Source organism: Protopterus annectens, chromosome 10.part0 (genome assembly GCF_019279795.1).
Source record: "Protopterus annectens isolate FY-2018-M chromosome 10.part0, PAN1.0, whole genome shotgun sequence".
In the NCBI taxonomy this organism is placed as follows: domain Eukaryota; kingdom Metazoa; phylum Chordata; order Ceratodontiformes; family Protopteridae; genus Protopterus; species Protopterus annectens.
The window spans coordinates 1624183976-1624198127 of NC_056744.1; the positions used below are offsets into that span (position 1 = coordinate 1624183976).

General features: G+C 40.7%; 1 protein-coding gene across 1 annotated transcript; it reads right to left on the reverse strand.

Annotated features, from left to right (window-relative positions):
* Positions 1-7377: 7377 nt before the first annotated feature.
* On the reverse strand, positions 7378-11428 carry LOC122812867 (zona pellucida sperm-binding protein 4-like). Its single transcript, XM_044084911.1, has 12 exons — positions 11250-11428; positions 10717-10841; positions 10423-10582; positions 10112-10249; positions 9534-9712; positions 9055-9152; positions 8841-8968; positions 8504-8693; positions 8247-8391; positions 8029-8098; positions 7754-7897; positions 7378-7561 (listed from the first exon to the last, which is right to left on the reverse strand). Exons 1-12 carry the CDS (start codon positions 11407-11409, stop codon positions 7422-7424), a joined length of 1677 nt encoding a protein of 558 aa, XP_043940846.1. The 5' UTR covers positions 11410-11428; the 3' UTR covers positions 7378-7421.
* Between the last annotated feature and the right edge of the window lie 2724 nt (positions 11429-14152).

The following is a 14152-nucleotide window of genomic DNA, read 5'->3' on the forward strand; positions in this document are numbered from 1 at the left end:
GGGTAAATCCAGCATTACCCACACCCAAGTACAGGTTATTGCTATATTATCTTCTGTATGTTGACTATTCAAAATACCAGTAGTAGTACCAGTGTGTGTGCAACTACCAACCCCAATGTTGTTACAGTACCAACATCTGTCTTGTCGAGATATGATAGGAAGAAGTAATATCAGAAAATGAATGGTCCACAGTTCATGAGCCAGGAATTCTGTGCTTGTAAGGCAGTGGGAATTTAAACATACCCTCCCAGGTCCCAGATATGCACAGCACAGAATAGGCAAGTAGAATATGAATTGTCCAAGCTATGAAAAATGCAACAAGGAAATGCAACAATTCTGAAAATATGGTTTGCTGTCTTTTCATTTCAGAAATAGTCTTTTGCAGTCTGTTGGTATACATCTTGAAGCCACTATTACTGCCTGAAAGTAAAAGAAATGCAAATAAGGCAAAGCAGACAGAAATGTCACTATGACAGGCACTTCAGAAAAATTATATCTCCATGGTGCACAGAGATTGAGCTCTGGCTGTAGCCCAGGTGACTGGCACTTGATTAGTGGCCCCAGCACCTAAGGACCAGGCAGGAAGGAGGAGTGAAGGAGTGTGACCCATCTCCTGAGACTGGCAGAGTTTCTCTACTAGGAGGCACACACAGTACTACAATCTTCCTGATGGAAACAGTTGCTCCTCCTGGGGGGGGTGCTGCTTTGAAGGAAATCTCCCTGATGAAGTGAGGAGACATCCTCAAACAGCCCATTGCATGCCCTTCCCAAGCAGCGTGCTAGATAAACAATTATGACAAGGGAGAAAAGCAGAAAAAGCATCAAACCACACCTAACAGCTACCTTGATGATGACCCCCCCTATCACTCAGATCTTGCCCAGTGAATGGCATAAATTGCAGTTAAATGAATTCTGAATTGCAAAACATGGAAAAGAGTGAGAATGAATGTGAATTTAGGTCTACCTCAGAAAAGCAATGTACTGTTGTAGCGACTGGTCAAGCAGAAAATACCTTGCTCAAGGTCCAGCTATGCAAATAGACAAGAAAGTTTTTGATCATGCAGTCGGATCTAAAACACATTTGTCCAGCCATTAAAATTTTAGTGTTTTAGCTCAAGAATCTTCGGTAAAGAAAATATCACAGCCTTCTGCATGTGAAAATCCTTCAAGTAGTTTTAAAGCTCATTCTCAAGGCTTAGACCAGTGATGGTGAACCGGTGACACCAATATTCACCAACACCCACATTACCAAAGAAACTGAACAAACAAAAATATAACTATATGACCCTGCACTACCCAGAGCTTAATAGATTTTTACCATCTGTATCAACATTCTGTCATCATGGCAGCTGCACAGTTCAGCTGACTGTTGCAGAGGAAGTTAATTTTCAAGGCACAACTGATCTGCAACTGCAGTCTCCAACTGAACATGTTTGCTTGCAACCAGCTTTTGCATTCATTGCTCATGTGAAGTGCATTGAATTATTTTGTGCCAGGAGGGAGGTCAACAATACTGCTGTTGAGGTAAGGGAGTTGGACCTCAAAGCCTATTTTGGTACACTATCTCCAGAGTCTGCACAGGGCAGTGCTGATATTTTCTCTTCGTGATTACCCTTTTACAAAGGGCAAGTAGTCTGCTAAGTGTGTGTTTTTTTACATTCCTCTCAAATGTCCCACTATTCCTCCAAAAACTGGCAACCGTTTACACGTGATGCAAGTTTTACTGTTCAACCAGCTGATGGAATTCTAGCTTCTGATTGACCATCTGTAAATATTTTAAGATATGGAGTTAGAAACATACAAGGCAACTAGGCCCAGTGGCTGTTTACACCTTGACAGCATCCACCCTCAGACCTCACCTACTTGTTCAAGGAGTAGCAGCAGTTGCACCTATGGTGCAATTCTGGATATTCATACAGTTATCCAACTCTTTTGAGGAAAAATGTGCATTTCTTTGCTTAATTTGGAATCCAGAAAGGCTAAACATTGTGCGACAAATTTCTCTACAGTGTTAATTTTGTTTTTTGCTGAAGCAGGTTTAGACCCCTGGTTCTAGTGTAAGAGAGACTGATCATGCGGAGATGTAGGTGGTCTTGGGCTACTGGATATGCAACTTCAGAATGTTGAATTCCACTGTGGTGGATGCTAAAAGAGTGAGCAGCATTTAACTGTCTCCATAGATGGAAAAAAAGTCTATTGAAGTGGTACAGAAAAAAGAACTGGCATCAGAAGGGCATGTAGATGTCAAAAAAACCTAGGATGATCAGGTGACAGTTCTGTTTCATGGGGTGAAATGGCAGATTTTTGGAAGCACTGCAGATGGTAATGTGGAAAAGGAACCAGCTGATCTGTGCCAACAAAAATGCAGCAGTTAAAACTTGCACAGCAGTGACAGAAAAGGAAAGCAGCAACTGAGAAGGGGGCTGGTTTTATGGAAACGTGCAGCATTGGAGAAACTGAGAATTGACACCCAGCAGATGTATGCAAGGGACAATTTGGTAACTATTCTGGGTTTAAAATCAAGAAATTCAATGTTTGAGAGACTTTGGACTTAAACATTAGAAACTGACATTGAAATTTCTGGAACCGTGCAACAAAATTGATGTGAATCTGGAACAGTTTTCTAGTAGTAACTTAATGTTACTTCAGTTTAAAAATGCATGAAGGGCTGACAGCAGCTGTTAATGACAAACAGAATGGGGGAGGTTGGACACCATAAATGTGAAGAGTCTAACACTTGCCACAAATTATTTTTGTGGCAAGTCAGAGGGACAAAGACATGATTAGGGTGACCAGCATATTTTAGTGGGAATTTCTCATTTGATTGTAACAAGTGTGGGGAGAAAGGACATACAGCAAGGTGTGCCTGAATGCAGGCTGTATATAAAAGGATCACTTTAGGATGACTTGTCAAGAGCAACCAGTAAAAAGGGGAAGGGAAAACATACAAAGGAGAAGAGGCAAACTGGGTGGGGGGAAAAATATGGAGGGGAAATCAGGCCACATGCATACAGAAAGAGAAGGTATTGATCAGTACTAGCCAGTGAAAATTTTGATTGAGGGTGGACTATTTGTAAAATTCCAGAAAAACATTGAGGAAAGAGTAAAAAAGCAAGCAAATAAATGTCTCACCTAAACCTGGGGAGAAGGCAAAGCAATAATTTTTTTAGAGTGCTTTCTGTAATCACTAGTCCTCAAACTCATGTCTACAACAATCTTGCACCATTCCTGCCTGCACTTCACTACTTGTACATTTGGGTTGCTTAAATTTTCAAAATCAAAGGAGAGGCAATCACAAGAAAGCAAAGGCCAGCTTGGAGATACCAGTACAGGACATTATGCATTGCTTCCTAGTGAAAGAGGGAAGTAGTGTTGAAGTGATTAGATTTGTAGGATGGAAAAACTGCCTGGTAATTTAGGAAACTAGTAGACATTAAGCCACATTCTTTCGACAGGATGGGTCACAGCCTAGCCATTTCAGATCTCTTTAATATCAAGGCTGAAGTGACCAAACTGCAGTTAAGATTTGGGAAGGGTTTTGCTCTTTGGAAAAGATGGCAATAAGGTTACAACAGTAATCACAAACTGCTAGAGTTAAATGTTAAGCCCAGTCAGCCAGGGTATAAAATTACCACCCCAGCCATGCAGGGAAGGGAGGAATTAAGGGACATAGCCCACTAATCTGTCATAAGACAGAGGTACACTTGCTGTGCAATTTGATGGATATTGAGAAAACATGCCATGTTAGAAAAATCTGGGCTAGTTATCCCTTGCAAGCCCATTGCCTTGCTGGGTATGGGCCGGGGGGGGAGTAATGCAGAAATCCTCAAACCTCCCCTGATGGAGGTGGTATGGGCCCTTGTATTGATTTTATTTATAAAAATACCATAGTGCACTGATCAATACCGACCCAATTCCAGGCACAGCCCTGGTGAACTAGAGCATCAAAATAGAAATGGACCAATTACCCAAGGCTGCTGCTAGACATAGCAAAGAATTTTAATTTCCTTGCAAAATCATCTACCCTTCCACAGAGTGAATGGGCAGTACAGCTAAACTTGAGGGAAAGGATAAACCTGTAGAAGGTAGCAGGTTCTAAGCCAGCCCACCTCTTAATTCAATCAGGTTAGATTAGAAAAATTTGCTTCATTGGTTCAGTTGGAAACCTTCAGATACACCATGTCACAAAAGAAAGCTGGTTAGCATTTCTGCACATCTTAAATTTTGGGTACCAGGGTAGTAGACAGTAAGCCTTCCAGACATTATCTATGACAAATATACATTAAAGACTGAAAATGTACTTTTAAACAGTAGATAAAGTAACCAGCTGCAGAGTGTTAGTGTACTGTTAAAGCTAAATAATTTGTCTTTTTAAAGGCCTAAGGAAAATGAAATGCAAAATTCGCTTCTTCAAAGGGTCAGTGATTGAAGCTTGCTACACTAGGTTACAATGATTTGTTTGGACTACTTGCTGCATTATCCTTTGGGCATAAAAGGAAGACATTTAGTTCTTAACCTGAAGGGACCATCAATCCTAGTCACTTAGGGTACTGTAATGAGATCCATGGGGCAGAGCATACTCCTGTGCCTCATGAATTTTTAATGCTTCAATGTCAAAGAATTCCACAGTAATCACCAAGCATATCAGTCCAAAAACATTTGAAAGCATAATGGAGTACATTTAAGGACAGGTGCTAACAGAGCAATTTTGGAATGAAAGTGGGACATATCTTTTATGGTGGTTTCATAATCTAGTATAAAAAAATGAAGTCCTGGTTCCAACATATTTCAAACATGGGCAAAAGGCTACATTTCACCCATACACCAATCCTGTTTAATATCACCTCTTTATAATGGGACCATTAAAATCCCTTTACCATATTTTAAAGGCTGGATATTAATGGGAATATTCAGAGGCATTTTATTGCGACTTGGCAGATTACTTTAGCTTAGAGTTGTACTGAGGTCAGCATTTACACCTTCCCATCTCAAGCGTACACCAATTCAACTGTTTTAAAAAGTTAAGGTTGCACTGCAAATTCATGGCCTCGTCTCAGGTTAGTAAAATCCATGGGAGCCTATACTGGCTGGCTGGGTACTGAAAGTTATTGGCTAGTGCCATGAAAGTTCTCCATAATGCTGGTTCAGATGCGTTGGTGGCCAAATAGTCCCTAGCCATTAGTGGCAAATTACAGCCTGGATTTTAGTAAACAGCTTGCCACCACATTTATACCATTGTATTAAAAAGTGCTGTGTAGGCAAGGGGGTGGTGAGGGAAATCAGCTGAAACCCAAATTATATGGCAGTATGAAGACACTAACAGCCCAGTCTGCACTCTACATGAGCACCATGGGGAGCAAAGTGTTTTAACTACAATACTCAGCTGGATGCAGCTGATCTCTTGCAGAACAGTAAAAAAGCTGCACTGCATTTCCAACATGAGAAACAATGCACATGACCAGTGCTCAATGGATACAAAAGGGCTGGTACCATTTGTGAGGGGTAATATCCTAGCTTTGGTCACCTAAGGTATATTACTGCTATATGAAATTATAAGTTACTCAAATTTCTAGAACACTTTAGTGAAGTTAGAACAGCAAGAGAAACTGCTAAAAGCACCCACTGAAATTAGGAGCTATTTTGTACAGAGGACAAAAAAATCTAGTCCAGACTATAGAAGAAAATAGTGGCACCACAATAGGTAATGGAACCCATTGGGGCAGTCAAATACCACACAGGCAGCATAGTCCAGAAGATGTCACTTGCTTGGGGCAAGGGAGTGACTCACTATGGATCATAAAAAGTGATCCTCCTCACAAGGGCATGTAACCCATCTCAAATTAAATATCATTGTTAATATGGTTACTTCTAAAATTGCAGACATCCTACACCTGGGCAGTCCACTCCAGGGAGTGGAGTAGGACTACCTTTGCAAACTGGAAGGTTCCTTGTCCAGACTGCAGATAGTGAATTGGAAGAGGGATTACTGTGCAGAGTAGACTACTGATAAGTTACTAGAGGAAGTGACAGCAAGTGTCCCATGGGCACTTCTAGCCATAATCCAAGAATACAAGTCTTGCCTCCGCATTTTTGGTGGGGCACAGGTATTTTATTGGAAATGGTGTAGCAATGAAGAACTGTGGACAGGTTTATAAGGCAGGAGAAACCAAAGTTGTTTGGATGATACACATGCAACCCATTCAAGACCATCAATGGACACTGTGGGGCTCTAGTTGAAGTAGAACAGTGCCATGAGGTAGCAAAGGCTGTGCTTTGTCTTTTGTAGAGGCAAATTTTGGTGCCCCCCAGGAGATAGTCAATAGTGGGACTGTCTGTCCTGCAAATTTGTTTTACAGGGTACAGCCATTAACTACCCCTCTACCATCTGCAAACAAATGGAGTGGGCAGTTCAACTTGAAAATCAGATTTAATTAACACTTGAACCAGTGTACACATGTAAAAGTCCATCATCAATACCTACCCCATTCAGATTCAAGGAGCCAATAAGTGTATACAGGGACTGCTAAACCAGGAGTACACATCCACTTCAGACAAGAACCCATTAGTTAGTGTCTTAAGATACAAAGTAGTAGAAACTGGTGGAAAGTTAAAAAATGTTGGGAAAGCATTCAGGAATCCAGTAGTCCCTATGCAACAAAAGCAATAAAGATGCCATCATTTCTGTTAGACCTATAGGCAGTTATGAATTAAACAAAAATGCCCCAGTAGTTTCCAAAGGCTAGATCACATTTTCAGGATGCTTCAGATCTTTTGCCTTCACAATCGTTGAAATTGCCCCATTTCATATGAGAATTGTTAAGCAGATTAAGTGGTCAAAACTCAGAGTTAACCTTGCTAATCAAAGGCTACCCAGTTTCAAAACAGCAGCAGGGAATAAGAGTGGCTACAGCAGCTACTCCAATGTCTTACAAGTCCCAACTTTGCACTCCAAAAGCAGAGGATAGAGTTCAGTAAAGTTGCATGCTGCTGTGCTGGGAGCTATATTTAAGGGTGACATTCTTGCCAGGGGAGGACAGACTACATGGTACCAGTAAGTTTACTAGGCAGGATGAATTATTTCTTCGTTAGGAAGCAATGAAGCAAGCTTTTCTACCATGACTTTGCATATTGAATTGTTTACCCAACTTGCATGGTCTTTCCCAAAGTTCAGCACTGCAGGCTAGTCAGAAATGGGATCAACCCCATCCTCCAAGTATGAAGTCAAGCTTGGCATTAATCTTTTTAAAATGTAAATGTGAATAGTTCCTTGGATGCACTTTTCCACAGTTCCCATCTACTTCATGGAAAATTAGCCATCCCACCCCTGAGCTTGTTACCCAAACTTCTGCAATAAAAAAAAAAAAACTAAGACAAAGCTTTACACAACCATTTAATATCAATTTTGTTACATGTTCCAACTTTCACTGGACAAGCTTCCTGTTATGTGCAAGAGAAACAGCAGCCAAAATGCAGAGTCCAACAGCAAATGCTGAAGCTACTACAAGCAGGGCTGATGTAATCATGAGTTCAAGATGCAACTTATCAGGAGAGATGGAATTGCCTGCAAAGTAAAAAAAAAAAAGTGTGACTGGCATGGACAGTGTCAACAGCTGATAAAAACAGAACTCCATAACCTTCCCACCCATGTTAACAAATGCAGGCAGTTTGTAACCAACTACTCATTGCAGTTTAATTCTTAAAAATTGCAGTTTGGGTTCCATGTTGAGTCATGCTGCAAAGCACATTAGCTTACCTCTTGTTCCAGAGGAGGTAAACATTGCCAGCTGATAATTACTTGCAGGCATGTCTGACTTCTGCTCAGACCTTTTAAAGACAAGGGGACCTGAAGAAACCAAAGCCTTCTCATTGGTTATGGACACCACATTCCTTTTCTTTCCTAGAAAGAGAAAGTGTTACACTGAATGTCATTTACAAGGTCACATGCATGCACCAGCTGACACCATGATTTAGTAATGAAGGTAACTAAAGCCATACAAGAGTACTCATGAGGGCAAGAGGCATACATACTTTGTGGGCACTTCCTGGTGCAGATTTCTTCAGCTGGATGGCATATGGCAGCACTGCAGTGAACGTACACCTGCAAGAGAAACAAGTCAGCCATTCCTTTACCACCTATTTGCACTTAAGTTGAATACCAGCTCCCTCACCTCCATTTTAAATTAAGTGCTTCCTTAACCTACAGAGCAGTAGGGAGGATCATGAACACTAAATGAAGCTAAACTTACTGTTTCACTCAGGGGAGATGCACTTGAATCCAGAAAGACAAAGGTCTTTATTTCAAACCTCTTATGATGGGTGGGAAATTGAAGGCCAGAGTTGGCATTTACCTCATGTAAAGTGGTCTTATAGCTGTCACCTGCATAAGGGCACCTGCAAACAATTAAGGTGCATTACAAGGGCACCTACACAACTATCCAGCCATTGCATTCCAGATTCAACCAAGCCCATTTAATATAAATTGGTAGAGTCTCCAAAAGCTTACCTTGACACAAGAAGGTTCCAAAAGGTCATATCACTTGGGTTCACATGTGGAGTTGCCCAGCATTCTTCCAACACTAATTCAATGGAAGGATCAGTTCGACCCAAGCTTCGAACTTCTACATACACAGGCTCTCTCAAGACCTTCACAATAGGGTAGTCTCTCTCAGAGTACCACGTTCTGTAGTCAGCATCTTTGAGGAAGAAAGTTTTCCTAGATAAATTTTATTTCTTGGCTTCTAGGTATTTTGTAAGATCAAGATTGTGAAATACTCGTTTGCTGTACAAGAAAGACTACTCTGCATTTCATCATACACAAAATAAAATACCATGACCCTTACCTGTAGCAATTCTCAGCTCCAGTCTCAATGGGCCATCATTGGTTGCTGGGAGAGGAGGAGCCACAGTGAATACAGATATCTGGAGATCAAGAGCTTTGGTTCTATTATATCTGCATGTTACTGTCATTCTAGAAGACAAAAACAGATAATCGTTGAATAAAGGCTGAAAGTCATTTTCTTGTAGGAAAGACCATTCTCCCAGATTAGATCTTACCTAAACTCACTGTCCCTGGTGATGGTTCCTCTTGGTCCCACCTGTACATTTCTAGTTGCCTGTAGGTTAGCTTCATAAGTCACATCAGAGAGATCTCCCTAAAATTTAAAAAGCCACATTTGACACAGGATAACTTTTCAGACATGTACACAAAAATAGCACTTTTACCACCACACTCATCTGTGATTATGCATCCTCTTCCAACCTCCCTCTGTAGTGAGGTGTGCATCTCAAGCCTTGATTAAAAAGTAGGCTTTACATAGCTAGTCCTAGAACTAAAAGTAACTGTATACCAACTACTACATACACCCTTTACAAGAGCCACCCTTCTAGAACAGAAACTAGAAATGCAAGAAATACTAGAGTGAGTGGTACAATTTAAACTAAAATTAAATTTTAGTCACCTAGTTTTATTTGTGAAGACCATCTAATTGCATTACTCCCTCCTTTACACAGCAAAAATCCCATTATCCCAATACCTGTTTCACAGTGCCACAGTCTGTAAGGGGGAACTTGTAGATCATCAAGTCAGGAGACAAGAAAATTGGATCACACTGGGAGCTGGTGGAGCCTGCCAGGGTCACACTAGATAGGTCCATTGCTGGCTGGGTCACCTCCTTCTGAAGGACAATGATGAAGAAGCCATCATCTGTACAACCTAGGAGAGAAGCAGAACTGTGGTTCAGGCTCAATAGCTACAAGCTACAGTGCAGTTCTAATTAATCTGAATTAGAAGAGCAAAAAAAAGCAAACCCTGAAAAATGTATAAAACAAAGCCATAGGCAAAGAAATTGTCAGCAAGCCTAAAGGAATTTCAGTAACAAAATGGTCATTTCACATAATAAACTACCATTATTTCAGTCCCACACTCCCATTACTCCAATGATATTCAAACTTGAAGGGTGAGATTTTATTAACAGCCACAGAGGCTAAAATTGCCCCTAAGTGAATGCTAGATCTTTGAGAGAAGTGCAGAGATGCAGGAAATACTGAAATAGCATTAGAGCAGACTTACCTTGCATTAAAACCTTTAACAAGAGCTCATTTTAATAATTACCTGTGTTTCCATAATAACATGGCATCTGCGGGTTAAGGGAGTTGAAGCAACAACCTGCTTGGAGACATTCAGTCTCTGTAATGCCAATAGTCCCACATATTACAAGCCTGTCAGAAGGGATCAGGCACATCTGGTTAACTATGGAGTAAAAGAGCAAAGTACATCATTTAAAACCCACAGAACAGATTGAAAACATGTATATAATTCTGTCATTAATCATAAGTTGCCCCATTCACAGTTATCTTTGCAACATACTCTGCAACCCCTACACCCCCCCCCCCAACATAACACACCATTACTAAAATACTTACCTTGCATAGCAGTCCTCTCTGCATTTCTCAATTTTTTGGGAGAGGGAGCAGAATCTGCTATTAAATATTGGTTCTCTTTACATTCCACAGTTACTTTTCTACTTTTCCTTAAATCAAGTATAGATTGTGCTTCAAACACTAGAGTGACTGCTTGAGGGACCTAGAACATGGAAAATAGAAAAGCAAAGTAAGTGACTATGCTGCATTCATAAAACAAAAAACTTGAAGCCCAGATCCAAAGTATCCTTATGTGATCCAATATGCAATACACCCAGGGGGGCAGTAATGTCATACCTTCTCATATATATAGCAGCTATCATACTTTGCCAAGACCACCAGCCAGCCATGGCTTTTCACATGTGTAGTCAGACCACAACCTGGAGATGTACTCGAAAGGGGAATTGCTAGATCAGCTTGGTCTAAGACAGAGAAAAGATGCATAAATATGCAACAGATCACATATAGCAAGTACTTTTCACTACCATTGACTCTGATAGTGAGCAAACATGCAAGAACCTTCAAAATCAGGATTAGGTTAGCTAACATCCAAGCAAAGCAAGTAGAGTGCCATTATCAGCAAAAGCCAAAAAAAGCAGATACATACACTCACCCCACCCTAAGCAAGTTTCTCCCAAAACTAGCACTGAAATTTAGTACCAGAAAGTCCTTCACTGGGAAAAAGATTAGTCTCAGATAACCCTGTCCCAAAGATAATTTCACTTTTAAGACAAAAATCCACCCTCAATTTTACCTCATTAAATAATATCCACCAATCTAATATTAAGAGAGCTACAAGGGAAAATAAATAAATAAAATAAGCAACTTACTCAACAGACTAAACTTCCATCCAGAAACATTCCTAAAATTAATCTCCACATAATCAGGAAAACAAGAATAAGATACACTAAAATGGGCTAAAATTCCTGTGGGCATGGACACCCACAATACTAACACCCACTTCAGGAACTCACTAAACAACACCATCATGACAAAACAGAAACATTCCCCAGCTTCCTAACAAAGACTTATATACTGGGTGGTGACCAAACAAGCTTAATTTAGGATAGTTTGCACCTGTTTAACTAATTAGATAACCAATTGCTACACACCTTGTGGATTGTGAAACTTTAAATTTTAGTTGAGGGTACAAAGCAGAATCAAAGTAAGCTAAGGTTAGCTGCACGGGAGATATTTTTAAGTTAAGACGTGTTTACTATATTTATCTTTATAATGTGCCTGGTTATAATTGGTTTCTTCTTTTTATAAATCTTTCCTCCCAACTCCACATGCTCAGGTTTGAATGATGATTTTATAAGATAATTCACAATGACTACATTTACAGATACCTGTTCTATATATCCACTTACTCTGTAGAGCACATGTTTTATCTCTGATATGTTTTGCCTGGTTTGTTTCTCGTACCATAATCTAGTCTCCAATCAATTTTATATTTGTCATGTTAGTTGTGCCATGCCGATCTCTTGCTTTGATTCCCCCAATTAAATGAATTATTGTTGTCATAACATGCACATGCACACGCACACGCACACACACACACACACACACACACACACACACACACACACACACACACACACACACAAGGAAGTCATGCGCCTTAACATATACCATATATCAGCAAACAATATCTTAAAGATGTTTCTTAAAAATGTTAGAATAAACAACCCCCCATATGACTATGTGAGAGGAATTTAATGCATATTAGCTTTTAAAACCTTGCAAATAGCCAGATGCATGGAAAAAGGAACACAATACCCAGAATATCACTTTTCTACAGTTGTAATGACTACAGTCTCCATGCTGTTTCCACAACTTCAACACCCACCCTGACATGAACTATCTTAACATTATCATCTCTATAGAACTGCCTTACAATTCGTGATACTATGATGTCACATCCATTCCTCCTGTATTCCCTAATGGAAAACAGTTTGGATCTTTTGTTCTAGCATCTTGTACCTCCCACAAAAGATCCAGTGAAGACCTCACTACCCATCGTTCATGATGAGCACTTGCCCAGTAGTGAATGTTTCAAGAGAAAAAGGACAGTAGGATGACTGTTGGGTTAGGAGGATGCTGACTGGCTGGCTGTGACCAGTGTCTGGGATGTTGCTCCAGAGGTTTATAGTCAAAGGAGAGCAAGTCTGCCAAAGATTTTAATTAAAAAACAATAACAGAGATTAGGACATGGTTTGGTGGTGGTGCTGCGGTAGCGCTGTCGCCTCACAGTAAGATGGTGTCCCGTTCGATTCTCAGCTAGAGTGTCTTCTGCCTGGAGACATGCGTGAATGGGCGTACCTTCGTTGAACGTTGTGCGTCAGGGCTGGCAGCTCGGCACGTAAAAATCTACTGCCAATCATTAGCGGACCGGAGTTCCACTGTGGCGGCCCCTAACCAGGAAAAGGCAAAAGACACAACAACAACAGAGATTAGGACATAGAAGGAAACAAACAAGGTCACACTAACACTGATGGGGTGTTTCAATCTCCTAGGACCAAACTGAAAAATCTCAGAATCAAATGTCATAAGAGAAAATAGGATTGGGAAGGCAAGAACCAAGAAGGTTTAATTCAAGTGGTACAAGAAGGGACTGGCAAAGGTAATTTACTTGACATTATTGTATGTCACAGATGGAGTCCTCAGAGCTAAAATATGGTTCACTGGGGGATCACATTGAATGCCTTAGCCAGGTCAAGGTAGGCCATATGTACCATCTTCACCTCATCCATTGCCTTGGTATCCTCCCAAAGAAGTCTCCTAGTTTAAGTAGGCAAAACCTTCCCTTAACAAAGCCAAAGTGGGATGGATCCAGTGTCTGTAGGTTGTATATGTTCTTGTTGATCATTTCCATGATAATTCATTCCTTGGCTTGTATATTACACTGCTGGATGGTGCAGTGGTGCAGCAGTAGCATTGCTGCCTCACAGTAGGAGGTTTCCTGGTTCGATTCTCAGCTGGAGTGCCTTCTGTGTGGAGTCTGCATGTCCTCCCTGCATTTGTGTGGGTTTCCTCTGGGTGCTGCGGTTTCCTCCCACATTACAAAGACATGCATCTGGAGCATTTCTCCCCGGGCCTCCGCTGAAAATTGGCTTTGTTCCAAGTCGGACTTTCCTGGTTAAAAATGTTAAATAAATAAATAAATATTGAACTTGTCAGACTGATGGGTCTATAGTTTCCAGGGTTGGTTGATGGACCACCCTTGTGAAGATGGATGTCCGTTGTAGTCCACCATTAATTTGGTACATTATCTGTTTTGAAGATGGAATTGAAAAGTGCCTCAGGTGGTCCTGAAAGCAACCAGGATATTACTGAGGCCCACTGAGGCAGTAATTTTGGCCTTGGCAAGTGCTGCCAAGACCAGCTATCTTTTGATAGTTGGGGGGGGGGGATATGCTGGAAGAGATTTCACAGGAGGTCACAGGAGGGGAATAGGAGGATGAAATTTGAGCTGAATTTGTCAACCAGCAAATTTGCTATGTCTCTGCTCATTGAAGGTGGTGCCATTTACTACCAATTCAACATACTGCTGTGTTACCTTTAAGGTTTTGGACATAGCCAAACAAGGTATTTGGTTATCATTAGCCTGAAAGGCTATCCTGACCTCATAACTGGCTTTGTTGGACATAATTAATCCTTTTAGTTTCTTGTTTACTTTAATCATTGAGCTTCTGTCTTTATGGGAGTAGTTCTTTCTGATTTTGTTCATGAC

Bases quoted from the DNA above. Each gene is read 5' to 3' on its own strand.
- LOC122812867 (XM_044084911.1), bottom strand. From the start codon at position 11,409: ATGATGGTGTTGTTTAGTGAGTTCCTGAAGTGGGTGTTAGTATTGTGG. The intron at 10,583-10,716 runs GTATGACATTAC...TCCATGTTCTAG, and splicing joins GCTGCTATATATATGAGAAG to GTCCCTCAAGCAGTCACTCT. The intron at 8,969-9,054 runs GTAAGATCTAAT...TTTGTCTTCTAG, and splicing joins ACCAGGGACAGTGAGTTTAG to AATGACAGTAACATGCAGAT.